The sequence below is a fragment of the Danio rerio genome, chromosome 3 (assembly GCF_049306965.1).
Source record: "Danio rerio strain Tuebingen ecotype United States chromosome 3, GRCz12tu, whole genome shotgun sequence".
Lineage (NCBI taxonomy): Eukaryota > Metazoa > Chordata > Actinopteri > Cypriniformes > Danionidae > Danio > Danio rerio.
Window position 1 is genome coordinate 4095001 of NC_133178.1, and position 26550 is coordinate 4121550.

The following is a 26550-nucleotide window of genomic DNA, read 5'->3' on the forward strand; positions in this document are numbered from 1 at the left end:
TGAATATTTTTCCAGACACATTTAGCTGCTAGATGTTAGTCAGATCACGTTTATATGTTCCTTCTTAATGCCAACTGTGTAAATAATCATCGATGAGATGCTTATGATAAGCCGTTGTTTGTTTACCTTCAAGCTTTGCGTGTTCCTGTGAAACAGCCTATGAGCGCCTGCACATGCACATATTATGAACATCTCGACATGCGAAAGTGATCCTGCGAAAGTTGTTCACAATATTGATCATCCACAGAGTTTGTAATTTAGTCAAATGTTTACAAATACAAGCGCAGCCGTTTAAAGCTCATTTGTGGTGAATGATGTCAGAATTTACCGGTATTTTGGAATGGATGTGTGAATGCTCTTTTCCGGAAAATTTCCGTAACGTCCTCGCCTGTGTGAACAGCGCTTTTTTGAATATACCGGTCAAGTCGTTCCGGAAATTTTCCAGATATTTACCGGTATCACTGTGTGAAAGGGGCTAGTGGGTGTATGTGTGTGTGTGATGAGTGTGGTTTTACCCTGTTGTTTAGAAAACACCTTCCTCTGGCGCTGTAAACGTGGCCCTCGCTCGATCACAGGATTGAAGAACATCACCTGCACATCACACACACACACCTTTATCACCTACACACACTACACACTAATAAACACAAGTCTGTTCTTTACGTAACAATAAAAGCTTGATGTTTAAAATTTGACAATCAAGACAGATAATACAACCCCAAATCAGAATAGTTGGGACAGTATGGAAAACACAAATAAATAAAGAAAGTAGTGATTTCTGAATTGACTTCGACTCGTATTCATTGCAGACAAAACAACAAACATTATTTAATGTGTTCCTCATCATTTTTATTGTTGTTTTCATAATAAACACATATTCCAATTTTGGTACTTGCAACAAATTAAAAAAATAGTAAAACATTTACCACTCTGTATTGTTGCCATTGCTTTTCACAACACTTAAAAGACATTTAGGGACTTAAGATACCAAGTGATGAAGTGTTTCAGGGTATACATGAGTCCCATTCTCCCTGCAAACAAGTCTTAAGGTGGGCAACAGTACGGAGTCTTCGTTGTCGCATTTTGTGCTTTAAAATGCACCACACATTCTCTATTGGAGACAGGTCAGGACTGCAGGCAGGCCAGTCAAGTACCTGCATCCTCTTCCTTCACAGCAGGACTTTGTAATGTGTGCAGAATGTGGTTTAGCATTGTCTTGTTGAAATATGCATGGGCGCTTCCCTGGAAAAGGCAGCAGCAGAATGTGCTACAAAATCTCAATGTACTTTTCAGCATTAATGGTGCAACACAGAAGTGCAAGTTACCATGACAGACTCTGGCTTTTGGACTTGTTGCTATAAATATATATAAAGCTCTAAATAATCGAGCTCCTGTTTATCTAACCAACCTTCTGTCTCGCTACAATCCAGCTCGCTCTTTAAGATCTCAAAACTCAGGGCTTCTGGTAGTACCTAGATTAGCAAAGTCGAGTAAAGGAGGTCGAGCCTTCTCATTTATGGCTCCTACACTCTGGAATAGCCTTCCTGATAACGTCCGAGGCTCAGACACACTCTCCCAGTTCAAAACTAGATTAAAGACCTATCTGTTTAGTAAAGCATACACTCAATGCATCACCTAGCGGGTTCCACACAGGCTTCTGCATCTTGCTTAAATACACTATGAACAGCAGCTAGGCTAATTATTCTCTTTATTCTCCATTTCCACCTGGGGATACTCATCCCGAGGTCCTCAGATTATGCAGAGTCACTGATTGGATCCAAGACCAGCGACGAGATGATCCCAAGGTGTTCCATATCCGGGACCAGGCCGTATCCTGAGCTGCTGCTGCGCTGGGGGTCATGGGGAGTGGAGAGCATGAGACTGATTCCAGCGACGCTCCAGGGACAGACAAGTCTTCGCTGAGGCCATCTTCCAGCCTCCACCACGGTGACTGAAGCTCTGTACAAAACTTTTGGCCAGCGGAGAAATTAAAATGGTCGTGCCCAACTGAGTCTGGTTCTCTCAAGGTTTTTTTTCTTCACTCTCCTATTGGTGAATTTTTTTTCCCTCTCCGCTGTCGCCACTGCCTCGCATGTTTCAGGATCTGAAAAGCTACTCATCGATGAATTTGCTCTTCATTGTTTGAACTCTCAGTAATTACTTCAAACCAAACTGAACTGAGCTAAACTGAACTGAACTTAAACATTAAAAACTGAACTACCCTGATCCAGTTACTATGACCATTTATGTGAAGCTGCTTTGACACAATCTACATTGTAAAAGCGCCATAAAAAATAAAGCTGAATTGAATTGAATTGGACTTGTTGCTGGAAACAGTCTGGATGATCCTTTTCTTCTTTGGTCCAGAGCACACTGCGTCCATTTCTTCCAAAAATTACTGGAAAACTGATTCATCTGACCCCAGTACACACTTGCACTCTGTGATGGTCCATGCCAGATGCCTCAGAGCCCAGGGAAGTCAACGGCGCTACTGGACACTGTTAACATAGGGCTTCCTTTTGGCACAGTACAGTTTAAACTGGCATTTGTGGACGTAACTACCTGGTGTGGTACTTGATAAAGGTTTGCCGCAGTAGTCCTGACCCCGTGTGATGATCTGGGTTATAGATGAATGAGGATTCTTGATGCAGCGCCGTCTGAGGAATCGCAGATCATGGTTGTTCAGGTCAGGCTTGCGCTGTCACGATTGTGGATCTGTCTGTTCTTCTATGATGTGTCTGCGTGTGTGTATGTGTGTGTGTGCGGTGTGGTGCGTTATACGTTATGCATATATGCGTGTATGAGTGTGTTTGGGTGTCTCTGTGTCTGTGTTAGAGTCGCGTTGCTGTCAGTTGTGTTTACTTTATCAGCTGGGTGGTCACGTGTACGCTGGCACCAGCCTTGCCGTGCGCAGCACCGCTCAGCTGTAATCAGCGGACCACAGGTGCAGCGCATTACCGCGCCTATATATGTTCAGCGTTTCTGTCTCACAGTGTCAGTTCGTCATCTTCACGTCTGTTTGTCTGTGTCCTGTCAGGTTCCGGTCGCTGAGTTCTGGTCGTGTGTCGCGGGGAGAGCTCTGTGTTTGGACTCTTGTACCTTATCCGTTGACGGCTCTCTGATCTTGTTCTACAGTGCTCCCTGTTCGATTATTACATTTCCTGCTGCTCGCTTGACTCACAATTCATCTGCCTGCGTTCATCCTTCTGTTATTCTGTCTGAGTCAATAAATATCTTTTACTTGCAATTGGGTCTCCCTGTATTTCGTGACATGCGCTCTTGTCCTTTACACACTGAAATAGGGTATATGCCGAGCTAGTGCTGTTCCCATGCTGATACACTTCCGGTGACCTGTTATTGTGAACTTTTTCTCATTTTATACGGTTCCTTATACAGCATCGATGTTGTAATGTCATTAAAATACATTCAGTTAAATAAACTTTAGCATTTATTTGGTTGCTCAAGCGTAAAACGAGACAAAAAGCTGTTCACTCGCACGTGCCCGTCAGAATCGGCAGGCTAACGCAGAAGCTCCATTGAATATACTGGGGTAAAATAAATGCTCATATAATAAAGACATGGTGGGGGAAATGTAATTTAATGCAGTGCTTCTTGTACAATCTGAGACCCACTTTAAATCGGATATCACTCAGCCAGTGGAGATCGCTCATTTTTAAAGAAAACAGAGCTTAAATGCGCCGGATTTTGCATTGCCATTCAATTCCCCGGAAGCGCTTAACCCAGGTTACTGGCATATTAAAAGTCCTATTAGCATGCTTCGGCATATACCCCATTCCTCCAGATTCCTTGAATCTTTTAATGATGTTCTGCACTGTTATAGGTGAAATATCCAAATGTCTTCCTGTCTTTCTTTGTTTTTAAACATTTCCATCATGTTCTCTTGTATTTGTTGGCAAATTGGCGATCCTCTGCCCATCTTTGCTCCTAAAGGTCTAGACCTTTCTTGGATGCTGCTTTTGTGTCAAATCATAATTGCAATCACCTGTTGACATCACCTGCTTCACATCACATCATTATTTCACCAGTTTACCTGATCACTGCCCTAAACTGCTCCTGCCGCAACTGTTTCGAAATAAGTTGCAGGTCTGAATGACATGAGAAGATGTAGATTTACAAAAGAAGGTTGACCAGACTAAACGTGAAATATTTTGTGTTTATTGTTACGTTTTACGTATGTTTTGTAGTATTTTTGTTGTTTTCTGCTTTGCGCTCTTCTCTCTCTCTCTCTCTTGTTGTGGTCCTATCCTGTTTCAGGTGTGCTACCATTGGTCGGGTGAGCTGTCATTCACCTTCGTCACTAAATCGGCGCGCCAATAAGGATCGGGTCCGCGCAGTATAAAACCGGTGCGCTTGCGCTGTGCTGGAGGAGCGCTTGGCCTGCCAATCTCCTCACTTGTGTCGGCCGGACTGTTTGTTTGTTTGATCCGCTTGATTCATTTGCGAGTGCTATTTTCTAGTTTTCTCCCTGTTTATCTTGATTTATCAGTTAATCTTGTGCTGCTCTTGTTAATGTATAGTGAGATTTTGAACGATCTTTATGAGAATTGGATTACCTGAGATCTCGTTTTGCAAATGGCTAACAGTGTGTACTTTACGAGAATTCTAGCATTTCGAGCAGCTTAGTATTATTGTGTATTAGTTACTTTTTGGAGGCGTTGCCACATGTGTACTTATGTTTGGGAGTTAAGAAGTTTAGTTAAGCTACGTGCTGAAGATTACGGTTTTGTTTGTGCATTTTTCTTTGTTCAGTCAGTTTAGTGGGTTGGGTTTTAGTTAGTTTGTTTTGTTATATTTATTTCTTTGTTTTGGCAACACTCCTATTTTTCTTTATTTAATTAAATTATTTAAAATTACATTTATCTTCCATCTTACATTCATTGTTTGACATTATCCATTAATAAATACTTACTTTTTGTTTCACTTATCAAGCGTATGCGTCTTCTCCTCATTCACCCAGCATCAATAGACTCACTGATTGTTACGTTTCATCCCTTTAATTATTTAACATCATAAACACAAAACATTATATTTCTGCAATGAATATACAAGTCAAAGTGTATTTAGAAATCACCACTTTCTTGTAGTTTTTAACAAAATTATTAATTTGCATTTTTGTATATTAGCATACTATACGTACACACTAGAAGTACAAAATAAGTAGCAAAAAAAATCTATATTTAGACAAATTATCAGTGAAAAATTCGAGCTTAAATTAAAGCGTTTGTGTGTGTGTGTGTGTGTGTGTGTTTGTGTGTGTTTTCACCTCGGCCAACAGCAGACCCTGCGGCTCCAGCTCCAGCTGAACTCTGTGTCTCTGATTGTCCAGAAAATCCTCCAGTTTCAGATACTTCAGCGCACAGAGCGAGCGATAATCCCTCCAGTACAGCGCTATCTCCATCTCTCTAGACTGCAGAACATCTTAACATCAGTCTGTGTGTGTGTGTACGTGTTTTTGTGACATGTCAGGACACAAATCTGTATAATGACATGGGTATGACACAAGTGTTACAAAAAGGAGGTAAAATATGAGGACATTGGTGACGTCCGCATTTCTCAAAATGCTTATAAATCCCGCAGGATGAGTTTAATCAGAGAGTAAAGCTGCACACAGTCTCCTGTGATGGTTGGGTTTAGGGGTGGGGTCGGGTGAGGGCAATATAATATACGGTTTGAGCTGTCTAAAATGAATGGAAGTCTATGTAATGTGCACACTTTTCACAAAAACTTGTGTGTGTGTGTGTGTGTGTGTGTGTGTGTGTGTGTGTGTGTGTGTGTGTGTGTGTGTGTGTGTGTAACTCACTCTCTCCAGCTCCAGAGTGAAGGTCTGATCCCACATCTGTTCCCCAACACTCTTCCAACACGTCTGACCCACAACACAGTTCTCCAGCTTCAGCACAGCGCTCACCTCCGCTACACACACACACACACACACACACACACACACACACACACACACACATGACATCAGGAGAATATCAGAAAAGAAAACGTCCCTGAGTGATGAATAACTTCATCATAAAACTGCCCCCAATCGTCTGAATCATTAGCGTATGGGTGTATGAGACACTCACAGGACTCTTCACTCTTGCTGGGCGTCTTCAGGCTGAAGCTGCTACTTCTGCTGCTCAGGGTCAGCTTGAAGGCTCGTCCGTCTCCAGGACTGAAGTGAGGTAAAACCACGGGAGACGCTCGACTGCGGCCCGGGACCATCTCCAGTAAATCCACACAGCCCAGCAGACGCACCTGCAGAGTGCCTGAGAGGGGACAAAAGCACTAGACACTTATATTACATTCGTTTTACGCAGCGGATGTCCTTCCAGTCCCAACCCAGTACTGGGAAACACCCATACACACACACTCATACACTACAGTAAATTTAGTTTATTCAATTCCTCTATAGCGCATGTGTTTGGACTGTTGGGGAAACCGGCGCACCTGGAGGAACATCAGAACTCCACACAGAAATAACTCGAACCTGCAACTTTCTTGCTATGAGGCCAACCACTAAGCCACCATGTCACCTATATCTTTATTGTGTGAACTTTAACACTGTGAGCAGTTTGTCGAACCATCTGTACAGTAATCAACCTTGGTGCCTTTGTCAACACTGTTTGTTGGCGTACCGGTGAGCGGGGAGGGTCTGCTGAGGGTGCTGTACTGATTGTGGACATAGGGGGCGCTGTGACTGGAGCTGAAGGCGGAGGAGGACGCCCGCACCAGCTCCTCTTTAATCAGACACGCTTTGGGATGATCCTCGGGCAGATTCACCAAACGCTGCTCTAAGGACACCCGCAGGAGATCCAGCCTCTGGGACGCTTCACTCAAACGACTCTGAGCCTGCAGAAACACACACACACACACACACACACACACACACACACACACACAAGCTCAACATTCATCCTCAGACGCACTACTGAGACCAGTTCACTCACAATCAGGACATTTATAGGTGTGTATTACTGTTTATGGACCTTTCATCAATAGAGTGATGTGATTAAATATGTGCATGATGGGACTTAATGCATCAATGGAGTTCGCGGCTGATGTTTGTAAAACTTCTGAAATGTTGTTTTGCCGATTTCTGAAACTCCTCAGCTGTCAGTCTGTCATCACAGTGCTTCAGTATTATTATTATTTCCTCCAGAACTGCCTTGAGCGTCTGTCGGCGCACCCAAAGAGCAACTCCCGCCTCCAAAAGCACTGCATTCAGCGCGTTCATTGCATTTCGTCTTCGTCTTCTGAGGCGCAACTCATTTCTTAGAGAAGAATAAACACCACAGTGGCAAATCCAAACACACTAAACTCCATTTCTCTGACTGATATCTGCTCCAGTTTAACAGGAAGTGATGATTTAGTTCTCTTTAGTTTCTCATTGTATGGAAACGCTGCTTTATTTTTTGGCCAGCGGAGAAATTAAAATGGTCGTGCCCAACTGAGTCTGGTTCTCTCCAAGGTTTTTTTTCTTCACTCCCATCAGGTGAAGTTTTTTTTCCCTCTCCGCTGTCGCCACTGGCTCGCATGGTTCAGGATTGGTAGAGCTACGCATCGATGAATTTGCTCTTCAGTGTTTGAACTCTCAGTAATGATTAAATCACACTGAACTGAGCTAAACTGAACTGAACTTAAACACTAAAAACTGAACTACACTGTTCCAGTTACTATGACCATTTGTGTGAAGCTGCTTTGACACAATCTATATTGTAAAAGCGCTATACAAATAAAGCTGAATTGAATTTATTCGCAAGCGTTTTATGGCATATTCCAGTTTTGCGCGTCTAATTTACATCTTTGGACATGAATTATCAATGAAGGACTGTATTTTTATTAAAGGCTGGTCCACTACCATATGTGTAATGTTTCTGTGTTAACATTAACAACATTTCAATGTAAGACGCTCAAAGATCAATGTAAAGGGAGACTTTGGCACAGAGTTAGCTTAGCAAAGCCTACAGCGAATGAAGATTAGGGACTACAAAATAAAATTAATCCGGGCTAGTGAGATCACGGGGGCTTCTAGTTTCACGCATTCACCGTGCACATGTACACCCTGTGCATGGAAGGTGGTCAGAGGGGCTGTAATGTTACAGCAGACCCTGCTGAAAAATTCTGCTTAAACCAGCCTAGGCTGGTTGGCTGGTTTTAGCTGGTTGACCTGCCTGGTTTTAGAGGGGTTTTAGCCATTTCCAGGCTGGTTTCCGGCCATTTCCAGCCTGGTTTTAGCTGGTCTGGCTGGAAAATGACCAGCTAAATCCAGCTAAAACCAGCTTGACCAGCCTGGTTTAAGCTGGACATAGCTGGTTTTGGCTGGATTCCCAGCTTGGCTAGGCTGGTCAAGCTGGTTTTAGCTGGTCATCTTCCAGCCTGACCAGCTACGACCAAGCTGGAAATGGCTGGAAACCAACCTGGAAGTGGCCAAAACCCCTCTTAAACCAGCCGGTCGACCAGCTAAAACCAGCCAACCAGCCTAGGCTGGTTTAAGCTGTTTTTTTTCAGTAGGGTAGGTTGAACAAGGACAAATAAATAGTGTAATAATTGTATTGTGTAATGGTTGTTCATGTTAGTAAATAAATTAACCATGTGTAAATGTAACATGAAGCATGACCATATTTTCCATGACCATATTTTCCATGACCATATTTTCCGAGACATTTTTGATGCTCAGTGTGAGTGTGTGTGTGTTTCTCACACCTCAGCGATGGCTTTCTTGTCCTGCGCTTTTCCAGTTCCCAGAAGCCTCAGCATGTTTTTGGCGCCTTCAGCCATGGCGTGTTCAACACGGTAATGATGCCAGAGCTCCTCGATACGCAGCTCCACACCACACAGATCCGGCTTACCTGCAGAGAGATACACACACACACACACAGGCGTCACATCCTCATGGGGGATGCTTTTAAAAGAAACACACTATTCAGATCACAAGTCTCATGGTTCAGATCACAATCCAGTTTTTGAATCCCAGATCGGACCATTGTTCGTCATTGATTAATTTTCCTTCAGCTTAGTCCCTTTATTCATCAGAGGTCGCCACAGTGGAATGGACTACCAACTATTCCAGCATATGATTTACACAGCGGATGCTCTTTAAGCTGCAACCCAGTACAGGGAAACAACCAAACACACTCATATACTTTGACCAATTTAGTTAATCAATTCCCCTATAGCAAATATGTTTGGACTGTGGGGAAAGCAGGAGCACCCGAAGAAAACCCACGCTCAGTGGCAGATTTAGGCATGGGCAATGTGGTCGACCGCCAAGCTTGTGCCGCTGCTTCCTACGCCAACATGGGGAGAACATGCAAACTCCACACATAAATGTCAACTGACTCAGCTGGGACTCGAACCAGCAACGTTTGTGGTAACCACTGATTATAATTACTTATTATACATCATGTTTGATTACTAGATGCATCATTTTTGAACTATTCAATGACTTATTTTTTGATGGATGTTTGTCACCACTATAGACTGTAAAATATATGGACGTAGTATCCGTGACGTCACCCATAGGTTTCTAAAGAGCGCAAAAGAAGCCACAAGTAGGCGCGGCCAACCGTCGCAAAGAGAGCAAAGAGGCGGAGAGTGGGCGGAGCTACAGACACCTGCTGGCATTTAGCATGGACCTGGTTCAGACACACTTTACTTTGGGAGAACGCTTAATACTTTATCACCTGTGACTCGTTTGTATTCTGACCACTTGTGCTTGGTTGTACACTATATCAATAAAGTGTTTAGACTGTTAAAAACACTGCTGTAATACATTGAGCCACTAAACATTGTTCTTATGACGTTTTACAACAAGAGGAAAACAAGAATTACATCCAAACACTTCAGATATAGTCTGTGTTAGTAAATGCAGGACTATTGATGAACTCCAGCATAACACTGTATGACAACGCTTTAGATGACTGTTCTAGAGCCTACAGCTAATCAATCCGTCAGATTCTGCAATGCATTACAGCTTTAAATATAAATATAAACCATAAATGATCTTAAATAAGACATATACATGTATAGAGATGGTATAACTTTACTCACATGGGAAACGGAGGCCACGTGAATGGTTTGTGAGCACAATTAAGTGCACTCAGCATGCCATGCCATCTAATAATTGTAGGAAACAAGTCCAAAAGGCAGTTGACTGTGTAAAGCCACATAAAACAACACAGAAATACGATAAATATGCCGAGTTCAGTGGCTAATCTGCAGGATTCAGCTGAGGTGACGTGACGGCGACCAGCGAGACCTAGCTGTCACTCAAGTGACCACGCCCTTAATTATGCAAACTTAATACAACTTAATATAAAGGAAACGAATGAGTTATAAAAAAAATTCACCCCCTCACAGTTGTCATGAAGGGTAATATTAGCTGTATTAACCAAAATCTTTTTTTGGACCAGACTGTAAACACCTTTTTTTTCTGCTGTAAAGTTGGCTATTCTAACAGTGGGCTCAATTGAAATTTGCTCTGTTTTGGAGCCAGGAGCGGCCAGGACTAGCGGAATTTCGGATGAATTGCAGTTTTAGTTACTTCCGTATTGGCTTCCTGAGAGAGAGCGGGAGGTTGCCGCTTGGTCACCACCTATTGTATATACACTTACCGGCCACTTTATTAGGTACACCTGCCCAACTGCTCGTTAACGCAAATTTCTAATCAGCCAATCTCATGGCAGCAACTCAATGCCTTTAGGATTGTAGATATGGTCAAGACGATCTGCTGCTGTTCAAAGCGAGCATCAGAATGGGGAAGAAAGGGGATTTAAGTGACTTTGAATTTGGTTGTTGGTGCCAGACGGGCTGCTCTGAGTATTTCAGAAACTGCTGATCTACTGGGATTTTCACACAGAACCACCTCTAGGGTTTACAGAGAATGGTCTGAATAAGAGGAAATATCCAGCGAGTGGCAGATCTGTGGACGCAAATGCAGTGGCGTAGCGGACGGGCCCGCGTGATTAGGGGGCCCCGCGTCATCACGATTTTCAATAATTGGAAATCTGGCAACCGCAATAATCAAACCCCTGGGAACAACTGTGGTCGGAACCAAAGTTCACAGGTCTGTGTTCTCTGAACTCCTCTCAAGCGGTGGACTTCTTTATTCTGATTGCTTGCCGCCGAACCGCGTCATAGCTCAATCACCAGGGCCAGACGGAATCTGCGGATGTTTTTTGCTATTTCTGCGGAGAATTTAGGTAAAAATCTGTGGATTTCTGCAGAATTATTTTGGGAGTATCCAGCGGAGTATCATAGCTAAAACCTTAATATATTAAATAAGAAGTAATAAATTACTGAATAAAAAATGAATAAATTCAGATTTACACATTTACTCGAGTAAATAAACAAAATTAATGATGGGCTAAAAATCTGCGGAATTCTGCGGAATTCTGCGCGCGCAGATTCCGTGTGGGCCTACTCATTACCATACAGTTGACTTAGTTTCAACTCTCCTCGACGCCCACATTGGAGAAGACACGCCGCGCTGTTCCTCGCCACCGGTTCTCATTAAAAATGAATGACTTCCGGCTACTTGACGCTCTCGCCACTTTTGGTTTGTGATGGCTTCCCCGCGTTGTCGCTCCACCCCGCCCCCATTTCTCGCTTCTTAGTTTGTGATCGCTCCTCAGTTTGTGAAGGCTTCCCCGCGTTGTCGCTCCACCCCGCCCCCCTTCCCCACTCCTCAATTTGTGATCGCTTCCCCACGTTGTCGCCCCCCAGAGCATCTCTGAACACACGACACGTCCAACCTTGAGGCGGATGGGCTACAGCAGCAGAAGACCACACCGGGTGCCGCTCCTGTCAGCTAAGAACAGGAAACTGAGGCTACAATTCACACAGGCTCACCAAAACTGGACAATAGAAGATTGGAGAAACGTTGCCTGCTCTGATGAGTCTCCATTTCTGCTGCCACATTCGGATGTTCAGGTCAGAATTTGGCTTCAACAACATGAAAGCATGAATCCATCCTGCCTTGTACCAGTGGTTCAGGCTGGTGGTGGTGGTGTAATGGTGTGGGGGATATTTTCTTGGCACACTTTGGGCTCATTAGTACCAATTGAGCATGGTGTCAACGCCACAGCCTACCTGAGTATTGTTGCTGACCATGTCCATCCCTTTATGACCACAGTGTACTCATCTTCTGATAACTACTTTCAGCAGGATAACACATCATCTCAGACTGGTTTCTTGAACATGAAAATGAGGTCACTGTAGTCAAATGGCCTCCACAGTCACCAGAGTTCAATCCAATAGAGCAACTTTGAGATGTGGTGGAGCGGGAGATTGGCATCATGGATGTGCAGCCAACAAATCTGCATAAACTGCGTGATGCTATCATGTCAATATGGAGCAAAATCTCTGAGGAATATTTCCAATAGCTTGTTGAATCTCTGCCATGAAGGATTAAGGCAGTTCTAAAGGCAAAATCGAGTCCAACCTGGTACTAGTAAAGTGTACCTACACTGCAAAAAATGCTTTTCTCGCTTAGATTTTTTGTCTTGTTTCTAGTCTGAATATCTAAAATTTCTATCAAGTAGCATTTTCTAGATAAGCAAAACATATTGTCTTGTTTTGAGAAATAATATGCCAATATTGAGTGAGTTCTCCTTAAAACAAGCAAAATAATCTGCCAATGGGGTAAGCAAATTAATCTTGTTTTTTCTTTTGATGTAAGATTATTTTGCTTACCCCATTGGCAGATTATTTTGCTTGTTTTAAGGAAAAACTCACTCGATTTTGGCATATTATTTCTCAAAACAAGACAGTATGTTTTGCTTGTCTAGAAAATGCTTCTTGATTTAGGAATTTTTAGATATTTAGACTAGAAACAAGACAAAAAATCTAAGCAAGAAAAGCATTTTTGCAGTGTAATAAAGTGGCTTCTGAGTGTATAATGTAATTGCTACAACATTCAACAGCATCAAGTTGCATTAAACTGACTTTTTTCTTTGCCACAAACCTCAGTGTTAATATCTGAACTGTGTTTTTTGATTGACTGTAACTCACTGAAAAGTGGTAAAACTGCATCTCTTTCTCCATCAGATGCAGATTTGAATGCAGAGCATCAAAGGTTTAATAAAAATCTGCAAATCATCATTATTTATAATTGATGTCGTGTGGGTGTTTGAATTGAGATCCCGATCTTTGAATGATTAATTGTGCAGCTTTACATTAATGCAGGCTAAACAAGTGACAGAAAACACCTTTAATAACCTAAGAAAGCATTTCAGTGCCTCCACCAATACTTCCGTCATCATTATATTTTACAGCAAAGCCAAAACGCCTTCATGCATGACATTTGAATGACACAGGAGGTCGATCTCTCTGCGATCATTAGGAATGATGGACTAATCCAATGGATCATGAATAAACCATGATCTGTTACACCCCTACCAGTTACTGAGGGACAATCTGTATAGAGATGATGTGTATTTGTTGATTGTATTCGGGTTCATTTTGCACCTTTACCCTCTCAATATGAAGACACAAAGAGCTTAGCAGACAGGAAATAACGCTGAGGTTAGACTAGTGTCGTCACTGGTTGCTAAATATAAAAAATAAATATGTAGTGTGCGATTAAACGAGGGTTGACAATAATCTGTCATACTGGCTACCCCAAAATAAAATTCAGCACTCAGCTCATCTGCGTTAAAGAGATAGTTCAGCTAAATCTACTGCTCTCCTACAGGTGCTTTTAAACCTTTATGAGTTCCTTTCATCAGCTAAACACGAGAGAAGATATTTTGAAGCATGCTGAAAACTTCCATAGTAGGAAAAACAAATACTATGGAGCTCAATGGCATCTTAAATCCAATTAAACTCTCTTGTCAAGATCTCTTGCACATACTATTTCACGAACCACTTCAAAACCATATTCTGGAGCCGGATTATTGTCAAAATGACATGAAGCAATCAGCGAGAACACTGAGAAGAGTGTTTGCAGCACTGTCAGACGTCTTTCCGATGGCGGAGGCTGGAGCGGCATTAATAAAGCTATTCTTAACCCGCCGTCCGGCCTCAGGACACATGAGCCATCAGCCCCAAACACGCCATTAGAGTGCATTAGAGTCCGCTTCAGATCCGTCCATTTCCTCCAGCAGCTCTCAGCTCAAACATTGCTCTCTGACTGACTTCAGATCACGACCACATACGGCTTTCTCAAAGGGATGGTTCACCTTAATATTTTAATTCAACTCACCCTCAGGACACCCGAAAAAGAGGGGACTTTTTTGTCTTCAGTAGAAGATTAAATAATTTTTTTAGCTGAATTTTTGGTCATGGCTGATTCATATAAAGCAGGTTAATGGTCACCAGTTTTTGAGATTAAAGGGTCATGAAACCCCCTCTATCAGTTCAAATGTTTAAAATAAAAAAGCTGAGAAATCACATGTAGATCAGTATTCACAGCCTTTGGCGTGAAGCTCTACATTAGAGGTCTGCATTCCCGACCAGATTTCTACGGCGCGGGTATAAATTTCCGAATAAATCACGGGAGCGGTCGGTAACGGGTTTAATTTGGGACGGGAGCGGGCTGTCTAGCAATATCGCGCCCGACTCCCGAGTGAGCACGCGTATGTATGTGTGTAAATGAAATAGCGCGATGCTGTGTTTAGCTTGTTTGTTGCAGTGTGTGTGTGTGTGTATGTATGTATGTATGCGCACGCGCGAATGAGAGATATGTGTATGTGTGTGTGTGTGTGTGTGTGTGTGTGTGTGTGCGCGTGTGCGCGTGCACGCGAATGAGAGATAGAGAGCTTTGCCTCATTGCCTGTGTTTGTGCTTGGTGCTTATAAGTGTGTGTTAGAGGGCGCGCGCGCGAATGAGAGAGAAAGCTTTGTGTGTGTGTGCGTGTGTATGTTTATACAGACAGCTTGTTATAGGCTGTCTGGACTGTATAACTGGGTGATTTTTCGGTTTTGTTCTCCCCCCGCTCTTTAGCGGGATCTGGCGCGGCGGATAGAAAGCAGGGCGGGTCGGGCAGCGGGACATCAAGTGCTTAATATAAGCAGGAGCGGTCGGGTTCCGGCTAAAACCTGGGTGGGAGCGGGATTCAAAATTTAGTCCCGCGCAGATCTCTACTCTACATTGAGCTCAGGTACATTCTGTTTCCACTGATCATTCTTGAGATGTTTCAGCAGCTTCATTGAAGTTCACCTGTGGTCAATTCAGCTGATTGGACATGATCTGAAAAGGCATACCCCTGTCTATATAAGGTCCCAGGGTTGACAGTGCATGTCAAAGCACAAACCAAGCATGAAGACAAAGGAATTGTCTGCAGACCTTCGAGACAGGATTATCTCAAGGCACAAGGCTGGGGAGGGTTACAGAGAAATTTCTGCTGCTCTGAAAGTTCTGAAAGTTCCTCCATCATCCGTAAGTGGAAGATGTTTAACCACCAGGACTCCTAGAGCTGGCTGGCTATCTAAGCTGAGGGGTCAGGGAGGTGATCAATAAACCGATGGTCACTCTGTCTGAGCTCCAGTGTTCTTCTGTGGAGAGAGGAGAACCTTACAGAAGGACAACCATCTGTGGAGCAATCCACCAATCAGGCCTGTATGGTAGAGCGGCCAAAGGGAAGACATTGTCTGCCTGGAGTTTGCCAAAAGGCATCTAAAGAACTCTCAGACCATCAGAAACTAAACTCTCTGCTCTGCTGAGACTAAAACTGAACTCTTTGGAATGAATGCCAGGCGTTACGTTTGGAGAAAACCAGGCAGTGCTCATCAGGCTAATACCATCCCTACAGTGAAGCATGGTGGTGGCAGCAGGAACTGGAAGACTAGTCAGGATAGAGGGAAAGATGAATGCAGCAATGTACAGAGACATCCTGAATGAAGACCTGCTTCAGAGTGCTCTTGACCTCAGACTGGGGCGACAGTTCATCTTCCAGCAGGACAATGACCCAAAGCTAACCGCCAAAATATTAATAGAGCAGCTTCACAACAACTCGGTGAATGTCCTTGAGTGGCCCAGCCAGAGTCCAGACCTAAATCCTATTGAACATCTCTGGAGAGATCTGAAAATGGCTGTACACCGTCACTCCCCATCCAACCTGATAGAGCTTGAGAGGTACTGCAAAGATGAATGGGCAAAAATTCCCAAAGACAGGTATGCCAAGCTTGCGGCATCTTTTTCAGAATTGCTGCCAAAGGTGCATCAACAAAGTATTGAGCAAAGACTGTGAATACTGATGTACGTGTGATTTCACAGCTTTTTATTTTTAATAAATTTGCTACAATTTTAAAAACTCTTTTTTCACATTGTCATTATGGGGGATTGCCTTCCGTTTATATGGACATGCACAATTTTCGCATAGCATATCAACATTTAATATATATCGAAATTGCATGCCTTGTAACAAAAAATTGGGGGTGCTAAACAGTAAAATTTTAAACATCGTCCTCTGGCTTTTTTTTTTTTTTGGTTTGACAAACTATGTTAAATACTGGTCGACCAATCAGATGTGGCGCTTTGTTCACGTTGTCAGTTACCGAAGTTACAGTAAAACACCACTTGATGGCACTCAAACACAATGGTTTCGTAGAGCACACAGGAATTACAGATCAAAATAGATTTGACTGACTTTCATTTTATTTAATTACATTTTTTTGTGCAAAACGTTTGGAGTGAATGCATTCAAACATCGTCGAAAGCTTGATTCTTATTGTGGGGAGACTTTTTTTAATTGGTGTTTTGCAAATGAGAAGATATCGCTCAACCCTACTGCACTGTATTTAAGCCACTGAAGAATCTCTGTGGTGATGTCAAGTTGATAAACGCTCATTTTTGGTATGAAGAGAGCCAGACAGTGTATGTTTGTGTCTAGGGATGTAACGATATTGTAAATACCGTCATACCGCAATATTAATTTTTTTCGATATTACCGTAGTCGCATGACTCGGTAAAACTATAGGTCTTCTGAGAAAATTTGCTCAGGCGAATGAAGCGAACGGGAGGTAGCGAAAACTACAATTCCCATCAGCCCAGGCTTGACCATCATCCCTTGCGGTCTGTTGTCGCTACAGATCCAGTAATGCGGAAATGGAGTGTGCTGCTAGTAGCGGGGATGAAAAAGAGCTGGAAAACTCTAAAGCGGGTGTTGTTGCCGCGCGCGTTCTGAATAGCGGTGTTGTCGCGCGAGTTCTTATCAGCTGTGTTGTCGCGCGAGTACTGAATAGCGGTGTTGTTGCGCGAGTTCTTATCAGCTGTGTTGTCGCGCGCGTACTGAATAGCGGTGTTGTTGCGCGAGTTCTTATCAGCTGTGTTGTCGCACGTGCGTACTGAATAGCGGTGTTGTTGCGCGAGTTCTTATCAGCTGTGTTGTCGCGCGCGTACTGAATAGCGGTGTTGTCGCGCGAGTTCTTATCAGCTGTGTTGTCGCGCGCATACTGAATAGCGGTGTTGTCGCGCGAGTTCTTATCAGCTGTGTTGTCGCGCGCGTACTGAATAGCGGTGTTGTTGGGCGAGTTCTTATCAGCTGTGTTGTCGCGCGCATACTGAATAGCGGTGTTGTCGCGCGAGTTCTTATCAGCTGTGTTGTCGCGCTCGTACTGAATAGCGGTGTTGTCGCGCGAGTTCTTATCAGCTGTGTTGTCGCGCGCGTACTGAATAGCGGTGTTGTCAGCACACTGTTCAGATTGATGCAGACATGAGACCTCTATCTTACTCATGGTTTGTCCTCTCAAGTGGGGGAAAGACAATGCACAACGTTACCCACTGCTGTCAACCTGGGCCAAGTCATATCTCTCTTGTCCCAGAAACCTCAGTCCCAAATGAGAGGGGTTTTTTCTGTTGCAGGGGACATTGTAAATGCCCAGAGATACCAGCTTTTACCAGATTATATTTATATGATAATTTTCCTTTAAACCCATCTCTATCTAAGTGAGTGAGTGATTAAATGTTGAATGTGATGAGTTTTCAACAATACTAAATTGAAACTTTATTTTTTTACATGGTTTAATATTTTTTTGTTATTAAAATTGAAGTTCCTGTTTCAAAGCTTACAGATAGATGACTAATTTGTATGTCATTGACACTTTTGGCACTTTTTTGGAGTATTTTCATAAGTTTTGTTTTTTCCTGTAAATGATTCAATAAATACCGTACCGTGACATTCATACCGAGGTATTACCGTACCGTGAAATTCTGATACCGTTACATCCCTATTTGTGTCTGATACAGTACCCTGAGTGTCGTCGCTCTGTTCGGTGGCCTGCATGGCTTTACGGATCTGCATTCGGATGATGTCGATCTTCGTTTTACTGTCCTGCAGCATCTGCTGAGCCGACTGAAGCAGCTTCTTATCCTGGAGGACAGAGACAGATGAGGATACGTGGAGACATCTGATGCTCAAATTAACAGACAAACAGATAGACAGATAGACAAATAGAAATATAGATGGATAGACAGACAGAAAGATAGATAAACAGACAGAGAGACAGACAGACAGACAGATAAGACGGACAGACAAACTGACAGATAGATAGATAGATAGATAGATAGATAGATAGATAGATAGATAGATAGATAGATAGATAGATAGATAGATAGATAGATAGATAGATAGATAGATAGATAGATAGATAGATAGATAGATAGATAGATAGATAGATAGATAGATAGATAGATAGACAGACAGACAGACAGACAGACAGCCAAAAAAGGCATACAGACAGACAGATAGATGGATAGACAGATAGATATACAGACAAACAAACAAACAGATGGATAGACAGAGAGATAGACAGAGAGACAAACAGACAGATAGACAGACTGACACACAGCCAAATAAGACAGAGAGACAAACAGATAGATGGATAGACAGACAGGTAGACAGTCAGATAAGATTGATGGATAGACAAATAGATGGAAAGGCAGACAAAAAGACAGCTAGACAGACAGGCAGATAAATGGACAGACAGACAGAAAGATGGATAAACAGACAAACAGACAGAGATAGATGGATAGACAGACAGACATATAAACGGACAGACAGACAGATAGATGGATACACAGATAGCCAAATAGCACAGACAGACAAACAAACAGGTAGATGGATAGATAGACAGATAGACAGACAAACAAACAGACAGAAAGACAAACGGACGGACAGACAGACAGACAGATAGCCAAATAGCACAGACAGACAAACAAACAGGTAGATTGATAGACAGATAGACAGACAAACAAACAGACAGAAAGACAAACGGATGGACAGACAGACAGACAGACAGATAGCCAAAAAAGACAGACAGACATATAGATGGATAGTAAGGAAGATGGATGGATAGACAGACAGCCAAAAAAGACAGACAGACAGACAGACAGATAGATGGATAGACAGATAGATATACAGACAAACAAATAGACAGATGGACAGATAGACGGATAGACACACAGCCATATAAGACAGACAGACAAAAAGCAAGACAGACAGGCAGGCAGACGGATGGACGGACGGACAGACAGCAAGACAGGCAGATAGACAGACGGACAGAGAGAAGAAACAGACAGAGATAGATGGACAGACAGACAGATAGAAGGATTTACAGACAGCCAAATAGCACAGACAATAGGGATGGGAAGATTAACCGATATGTATCGATACGCGGTCATGCGCGTGCACGATGCGAGTGCATCGGTAGAGCAGCAGAGGATGAATGAAATTTTGGAAGCAAATCGAGATGCATCGGTTTTTGCGAGATGCATCGGTTTTTCCAAGATACAGCTTATATTTTTAATATAGAATGTATTTTTTATTTATTAACAAGTGTTGTCAACCTGTTTTTGGCGCATAATTTAATCGACCTACTTAAAGTAAGCCTTAGCAACGGATTTGCGGATGTGTACACTTACACTACAACTGTATCAGGTGTGCGGATGAAGCTAGTGGTGCGCCCTCAGAAAGCGCGAGAAGCAAAACAAACATTTTATTCCCCACTGAGTTTTAAATCTAAAGTATGGCAACATTATGGATTTAAGGATGGACGACATGACAGGACAGATGCAATTTGCAAAAGTGTGCCGCGCATCTGTAAAATACACGGGCAGTACGACTAATCTGAAATCTCACTTGAAGCGGCGCCACTGTGTTGTTGTGAAAGCTCCATCTTCCAGTGGACCTCTATTCTGCCGCCCTATGCGCGGATATAACTGAGGACGCGCCGGAGTCGCGGACCTCTATTCTGCCGCCCTATGCGCGGATATAACTGAGGACGCGCGTGTGTCGCGGACCTCTATTCTGCCACCCTATGCGCAGATATAACTGAGGACAAGCAGGCGCTGATGGAGGTGTCGCGGACATAACTGAGGATGCGGGTGGTAAGGGGGGGTGTTGCGGACGCCGCCCTCTCTATACTTCCGCCCTAGGCGGCCGCCTAGGTCGCCTCTATGGACGTGCCGGCCCTGTTCATCTGCAAAGATATTCAGCCTAGTGTCACGGAGAACGAAGGTTTTGAACACCTCCTTCCGTTAATTTTTATTTAATTACAATAATAATAATATTAATAATAATAATGATAAAAATAATGGGCGTCACGGTGGCACAGTGGGTAGTTTGACCACCTCACAGCAAGAAGATTGCTGGTTTGTTATATTTTTATTAGCCTGTTGTTTACAGTGAAAGTGATGTTTCAAAGCAGCATAACACTGCTAGTTCATCACCTTAAGTTTTGAATATTCAGTGGCAAAATATCTTTGTAAAACTTGTTTTCATAGTTGAAAAGTTAAATCACAATTCTTGTTGTGCAATGCTAAACCTTTATGTTGAAAGAGTGCAAATATATATATTTTAATATATATTGCACTTATACATTCTGTTTATCTTGAAAATACTTAAATAATATGTGCTATATGTTCTAAAATGGCCATCTACTGTAAACTGACACTCTGGCTCTGAGAGAAAAGCCAGTTTGTAAAAAAAGTCTTGGTTTTGCTTGGTTAATAAATAATCAATCAAACTCATTCAATGGCACAGCATCCTCTTTCACATAATCTCATAAACTTGATCTAATTAGTTAGTGCTGAATTATCGCATCGTATCGTGATATGGGTGTGAATCGTATCGTGTCGCATCGCAATATGTCACAAATGTATCGCTAATATATCGGATCGTATTCTTTGTATCGAGATGCGTATCGGATCGGCATTATAGCTTAGATGCCCAACCCTAACAGACAAACAAACAGATAGATTGATAGATAGACAGATAGATGGATAGACAGATAGACAGACAGATAGACGGATAGACACAGCCAAATAAGACAGACAAGCAGACAGACAAATAAGATTGATGGATAGACAGACAAAAAGACAGCTATACACACAGACAGACAGACAGACAGACAGACAGACAGACAGATAGATAGACAAATAGACAGACAGAAAAGTAAGAGAGACAAACTGACAGACAGATGGACAGACAGAAAGACAAACAGACGGACAAACAAGACATGTAGATGGAAAGACAGACAGTCAGGCAAAAAGACAGATAGACAAACAGACAGATAGACAGACAGATAGCCATTAGTAACCTTGGTAACCCCATTGGCGTAGATGGGGATCATGTTCTCTGCCCCCTGCTTGACCTTTAGTTCGATGTTGAGCTGTCGCTCCAGAGCCTTAATCCTGTCCTGATTGGCTGAGGAGCGTCCTGGTGTCCCAACAGACTGAATGTCATCTGGGGGTCAAAGACAGGGTCAAACATTGATCTAGAAGTCACGGTCTAACACGATTATAATACAGACATCTGACAAATCATCCCTGTAGATTCAGATTTACATATATAATGATGAATTCTACACTAAACTCACACATCTGAAACATCTGCAGTGACCCGTTACAATACTGGACACATAAAGCTGACTTTGCTTCACAGTTGTGTTTCTGTAAATATTAAAAGTGTCTATATGTCTTTCTCATTGAAGCTACAGTGGTGGATGTCTATAGCCTTTGCTGTCTTCAGTAGTTTGTTGCAGACTCAGAATAATTGAATAGTTGACACTGGTTCATTGAATTACTAGAAAATAATGCACAGCTCAGGTGTAACGGCCGCTCTGCCTCATGATCACAGCACCACCTTGATTGTTGCAGCCCAGAGACCACCAAGTGGGAGGGAATGTGAAGAGGGTCGGAGAGTCGTGGAAGAAAGTGAAAGTGAACAGCGGACTGGGAAGAGGAAGGTTGAGAAGGGGGATCGGTAAAATGAGGTGCCGGATAAGATTTCAAAGGTGCCGGATTCGGCATGTTCTGGCACAAATTAAGCCCTGGTGTAGGTGTAGTAGACACTAATAAAACACAACGGGTTACCGTGAGGCAGGGTCTAGGGTTGGGGTAGGTGTAGACAATAATAAAAACACAACAGGTTACTGTGAGGTAGGATCTAGGGTTGGGGTAGGTGTAGACCAGGGGTGCTCAGCCCTGTTCCTGGAGATCCACCTTCCAGCAGAGTTTAGCACCAACCCTGATCAAACGCAACTAAACGAACTAAATAGCATCTGAAGGAGCACTTGGTAATTAAAGACAGGTGTGTTTGATAGCTGGCAACTAGCTCTCTGCAACTCACATGGTCGCCCACTGAAGCCAAGCAGGGCTGTGCCCGGTGAATACCTGGATGGGAGACCACATGAGGAAGCTAGGTTGCTGCCGGAAGTTGTGTTAGTGAGGCCAGCAGGGGGTGCTCCACCTGTGGTCTGTGTGGGTCCTAATGCCCCAGTAGAGTAACGGGGACTCTATTCTGCTCAGTGAGCGCCGTCTCTCTGATGAGACGTTAAACCGAGGTCCCGACTCATTAAAAATCCCAGAATGTCCTTTGAAAAAGAGTAGGGGTTTAACCTTGTCAAATTTGCCCACTGGCTTCTGTCCATCATGGCCTCCTAACCCTTCCAATATCATAATTCGCTTTGTCTCTACCAATCAGCTGGTGTGTGGTGTGCGTTCTGGTGCAAAATGGCTGCCGTTGCGTCATCCAGGTGGATGCTGCACACTGGAGGTGGATGAGGAGATTCCCCCCATTGTGTAAAGCGCTTTGAGTGCCCAGAAAAGTGCTATATAAATGTAAGGAATTATTATTATTATTATTATCAAGGTTGCAGGTGAGCTCTGCAGGAAGGTAGATCTCCAGGAACAGGGTTGAGCACCCCTGGTGTAGACATTGATTAAAACACAACAGGTTACCGTGAAGTTTGGTTTAAGATTAGGGAATGTGTAGTAAAACACAATAGGTTGGACTTATGTACTAGACATTAAATCAATCAAGCTTTCAGGAGGTTTACACAGCCCACCTGGAGCTGAGCAGTCCATTTGGCCCTTCTCAATAATTCAGTTATAAGCTGTCAATTATTCCTTACTTAAATTTTATGCAGGTGCTGCAATTAACCTAAAACTGATTTTAAAAGTTCTTGTCTGCTAGAGTTTTTTTAGGGGGTGAGTGGTCATTAGGATGTTGAATGTTAACTCCTTCCACAGTTTTGACGATTTTTACATAATTTTTACATAAATTCGAACAAAGCCAAAGAACTTTATCCTTTCTTTATGTGTTCATGTTTTGGCACTACTTGAATGCTAATTGTTTTCCATAAATATGCAAAATGTTTGACTAAAAATTAAAAATCTATTGCTCTTTAACTTCGCTCTTCAATTTCATATAACCCAACTACGCATAACTTGACATGGTTTCTGTCAACCCGACTCTACACCATAACTTTTCAATCCAGATGGATACGGCAACCATTACTGCATCTTAAATGGTGAAAAGTCTTGGAGTAACGATTGATGACCAACTAAACTTCTCTGACCACATTTCTAGAACTGCTCGATCGTGCAGATTCACACTCGACAACATCAGAAAGATCCGACCCTTCCTATCTGAACATGCAGCTCAACTCCTTGTTCAAGCTCTTGTTCTCTCCAGACTGGATTATCGCAACTCTGTACTAGCCGGGCTTTCAGCTAACTCTATCAAACATCTTCAGCTGCTAAAGAACGCAGCAGCACGAGTGGTCTTTAATGAACCTAAAAGAGCACATGTCACTCCGCTGCTCATCCGTTTGCACTGGCTGCCAGTTGCTGCTCGCGTCAAATTCAAAGCTCTGATGTTTGTTACCAAGCGACCTCTGCCTTTGCTCCTTCTTATCTGCTCTCATTTCTGCAGGTTTATGTGCCCTCCAGAAACTTGCGTTCAGTGAATGAACGTCGCCTCGTGGTTCCATGCCAAAGAGGGAGAAAATCACTTTCCCGAACGCTCGTGTTCAATCTGCCCAGTTGGTGGAATGAACTCCCTAACTGCATCAGAAAGGCAGAGTCACTCGCTGTCTTCAAGAAACGACTAAAAACTCAACTATTTAGTCTCCACTTTCCTTCCTAATCTGCAATTGCCTCTCTGGCTATACCAATAACTGTACTCAAAAAAATAATAATTCTTACATTACTAATGCTTTCCTTTTTAGACTTTACACACCTGAAACTTGCCTACAGCACTTATTCATTGTTGCTCTTATAGTTGTGTAAATAACTTCCTTGTCCTCATTTGTAAGTTGCTTTGGATAAAAGCGTCTGCTAAATGACTAAATGTAAATGTCCCCCAACCCCCCATTCACAAGTACACATACAGTACCCCAATAGCAAAGAATTCTGGCCCAGATTTGGCATAAAACTGGCACAGCAGGCATTCATCCGGCACGTGGGCCAAACACCGTCTTACAGGCGGCACTCAAGACTTGGGCCAGATATCAAATGTAGTAATTGGCCCAGATGTTAAAATTTATGTGGGCCACATAAGTTTAACCAACTTTTAAAATACATTTAAATTATTTTTGAGAAAAAGAAAAAATTCTGCCAATCAGGTCGCTTCAAAAAAAAGCACAGCCATAAAGCGAAATGCTTTATGGGTTTATAAAAAACGTTGCAGTAGTGACACACCAACATATCTGGCCCATTTCAGGCCCAGTTATGGGTTAATACCTTGGCTGAGACTTGGCCCAGATATGGTCCCCGTTTGCCTCTTGGATGGAAGCCAGAATTGGTCCAGTCATGTACCGTAATTCACTGCGGCATCTGGGCCAAGCAAATGCTGATGGTGTGGGCCAGATCTGGGCCAGAGAAATTTTGCTAAGGGGGTATGTAACTTTGTTAGATGTATAGAGCAGATCAATTGAGTAAGTCCTGATAAAGGAGGGAACAAGCCAAAGCTTGTAAAACTCTTCCTTCTGATCTACACTTGCACTAATTGGCTTATATTTCGCTCCCATGAGGACTTGCGTTAAGGGTTTCCCCTACTTTAATACACCTAAAGCACAGATTGCTGTAAAAACTCATCAATAGAAGGCAAAGGGTTAACCCTTGTGTGCTGTTGGGGATGTTGTTATAGTGTCATGGCTTTGCAATGAAAAAAAAGTCATTATAAATTAAGGTCAATGGGGCAAAAACAGCCCCTAACATTACCAAAGGGTAAACACTACACAAGGGTTAAAAAGAGGTCTCCTGGGAAAAAAGTTCCCTTAAAATAAAAGTAAAAAGTACAGTATGCTTTGTGCTTTAAGATAATCCTGACCTTTGCTGTCGTCGTGACCCTTGACCATGATATATGCGTCCAGCTCCTGCAGCTGAGCGTGGAGGGAGTCCAGCTTTCGGCTGGAACTGCGCAACTGGCTCTCCACCTGCTGGGCATTGCGTTTGTCAGTAGTGGCCCGCCGCAGTTTCTCCGCGCCCTCTTTAATCTTCAGTTCTTTACGAATCTCCCTGCGGATCCACTCGCGCTTCTCGTCCAGCCGATGCTGCACGCTGGAGTCGGAGAAATCAGAGTTCTGGTCCAGTCCCATCTGCTCCAGCACAGACAAACCTGAATCTGAATCCTGCAGAAAACAACAGGTCCTGGGTCACTGTGGGTACACCGTGATTAGAGACTGACAGAAATACAAATATTAGGGATGCACCGATATTTTTGACCAATAACCGATAACGCTTTAAAATCAGAGGCTGATAGCCAATACATTAGCCCAATACAAAAGGCAACAGAAATTTGCACATCATCTTAAAGCAGAATACATTACTATTGATGTATGATTTGTTAGGACAGGACAATATTTGGATTTGGCATGTGTGTTAAAAAAACTAAAAAAACACACACTGCTATATTTAGTGCATAATTCACACACTGGATTAAATGATAATGCAATAAAACCATAGGCAGAAGTAATTCTGTATTTCTGTCATTGGTTTTATTGCATTATCAATCAATGTAACCGATATTTCTGACCGATACCGATAACTAAGGGTGTCACGATCCTCCAAATCCTCGATTCGATTACATTTTCGATTCTAAAGTCACGGTTCGCACAAGCTATGCCATTTTAAGACTTTTATGCAATATAATAATAATATCTGACCTTTGTGCGCTGTGACAGTCATGAAGCTCTGTGTTGCTCTGGAGGTCCAGCAATCTCAAGTCAAGGCGACTAAATGTGCACTGCTAAGACCTTCAATAACTTTCTCCTCCACATTATTGTACATGGAGGGTATCACCATAGCTGTGAGATGCGT

At 42.8% G+C, this 26550-nt stretch overlaps 1 protein-coding gene and 1 long non-coding RNA gene across 5 annotated transcripts in view; one reads left to right on the top strand and one right to left on the bottom strand.

The window, feature by feature from the left end:
* Positions 1-26550, bottom strand: part of pkn1b (protein kinase N1b) — a 134000-nt gene that overhangs the window by 26418 nt on the left and 81032 nt on the right. For all 4 annotated transcript variants that reach the window (NM_001089460.1, XM_073934363.1, XM_073934364.1 and 1 more), the window contains 9 exon segments: positions 516-591; positions 5285-5428; positions 5822-5931; positions 6093-6275; positions 6645-6858; positions 8713-8858; positions 18199-18319; positions 21546-21691; positions 25562-25862. In NM_001089460.1, coding sequence (NP_001082929.1) covers positions 516-591; positions 5285-5428; positions 5822-5931; positions 6093-6275; positions 6645-6858; positions 8713-8858; positions 18199-18319; positions 21546-21691; positions 25562-25829 — 1408 coding nt within the window. In that variant the 5' untranslated portion in view covers positions 25830-25862.
* Positions 16437-22894, top strand: LOC141381101 (uncharacterized). Its single transcript, XR_012400719.1, has 3 exons — positions 16437-19062; positions 19172-19611; positions 21172-22894. It is a non-coding gene; the product is annotated as an uncharacterized lncRNA (long non-coding RNA).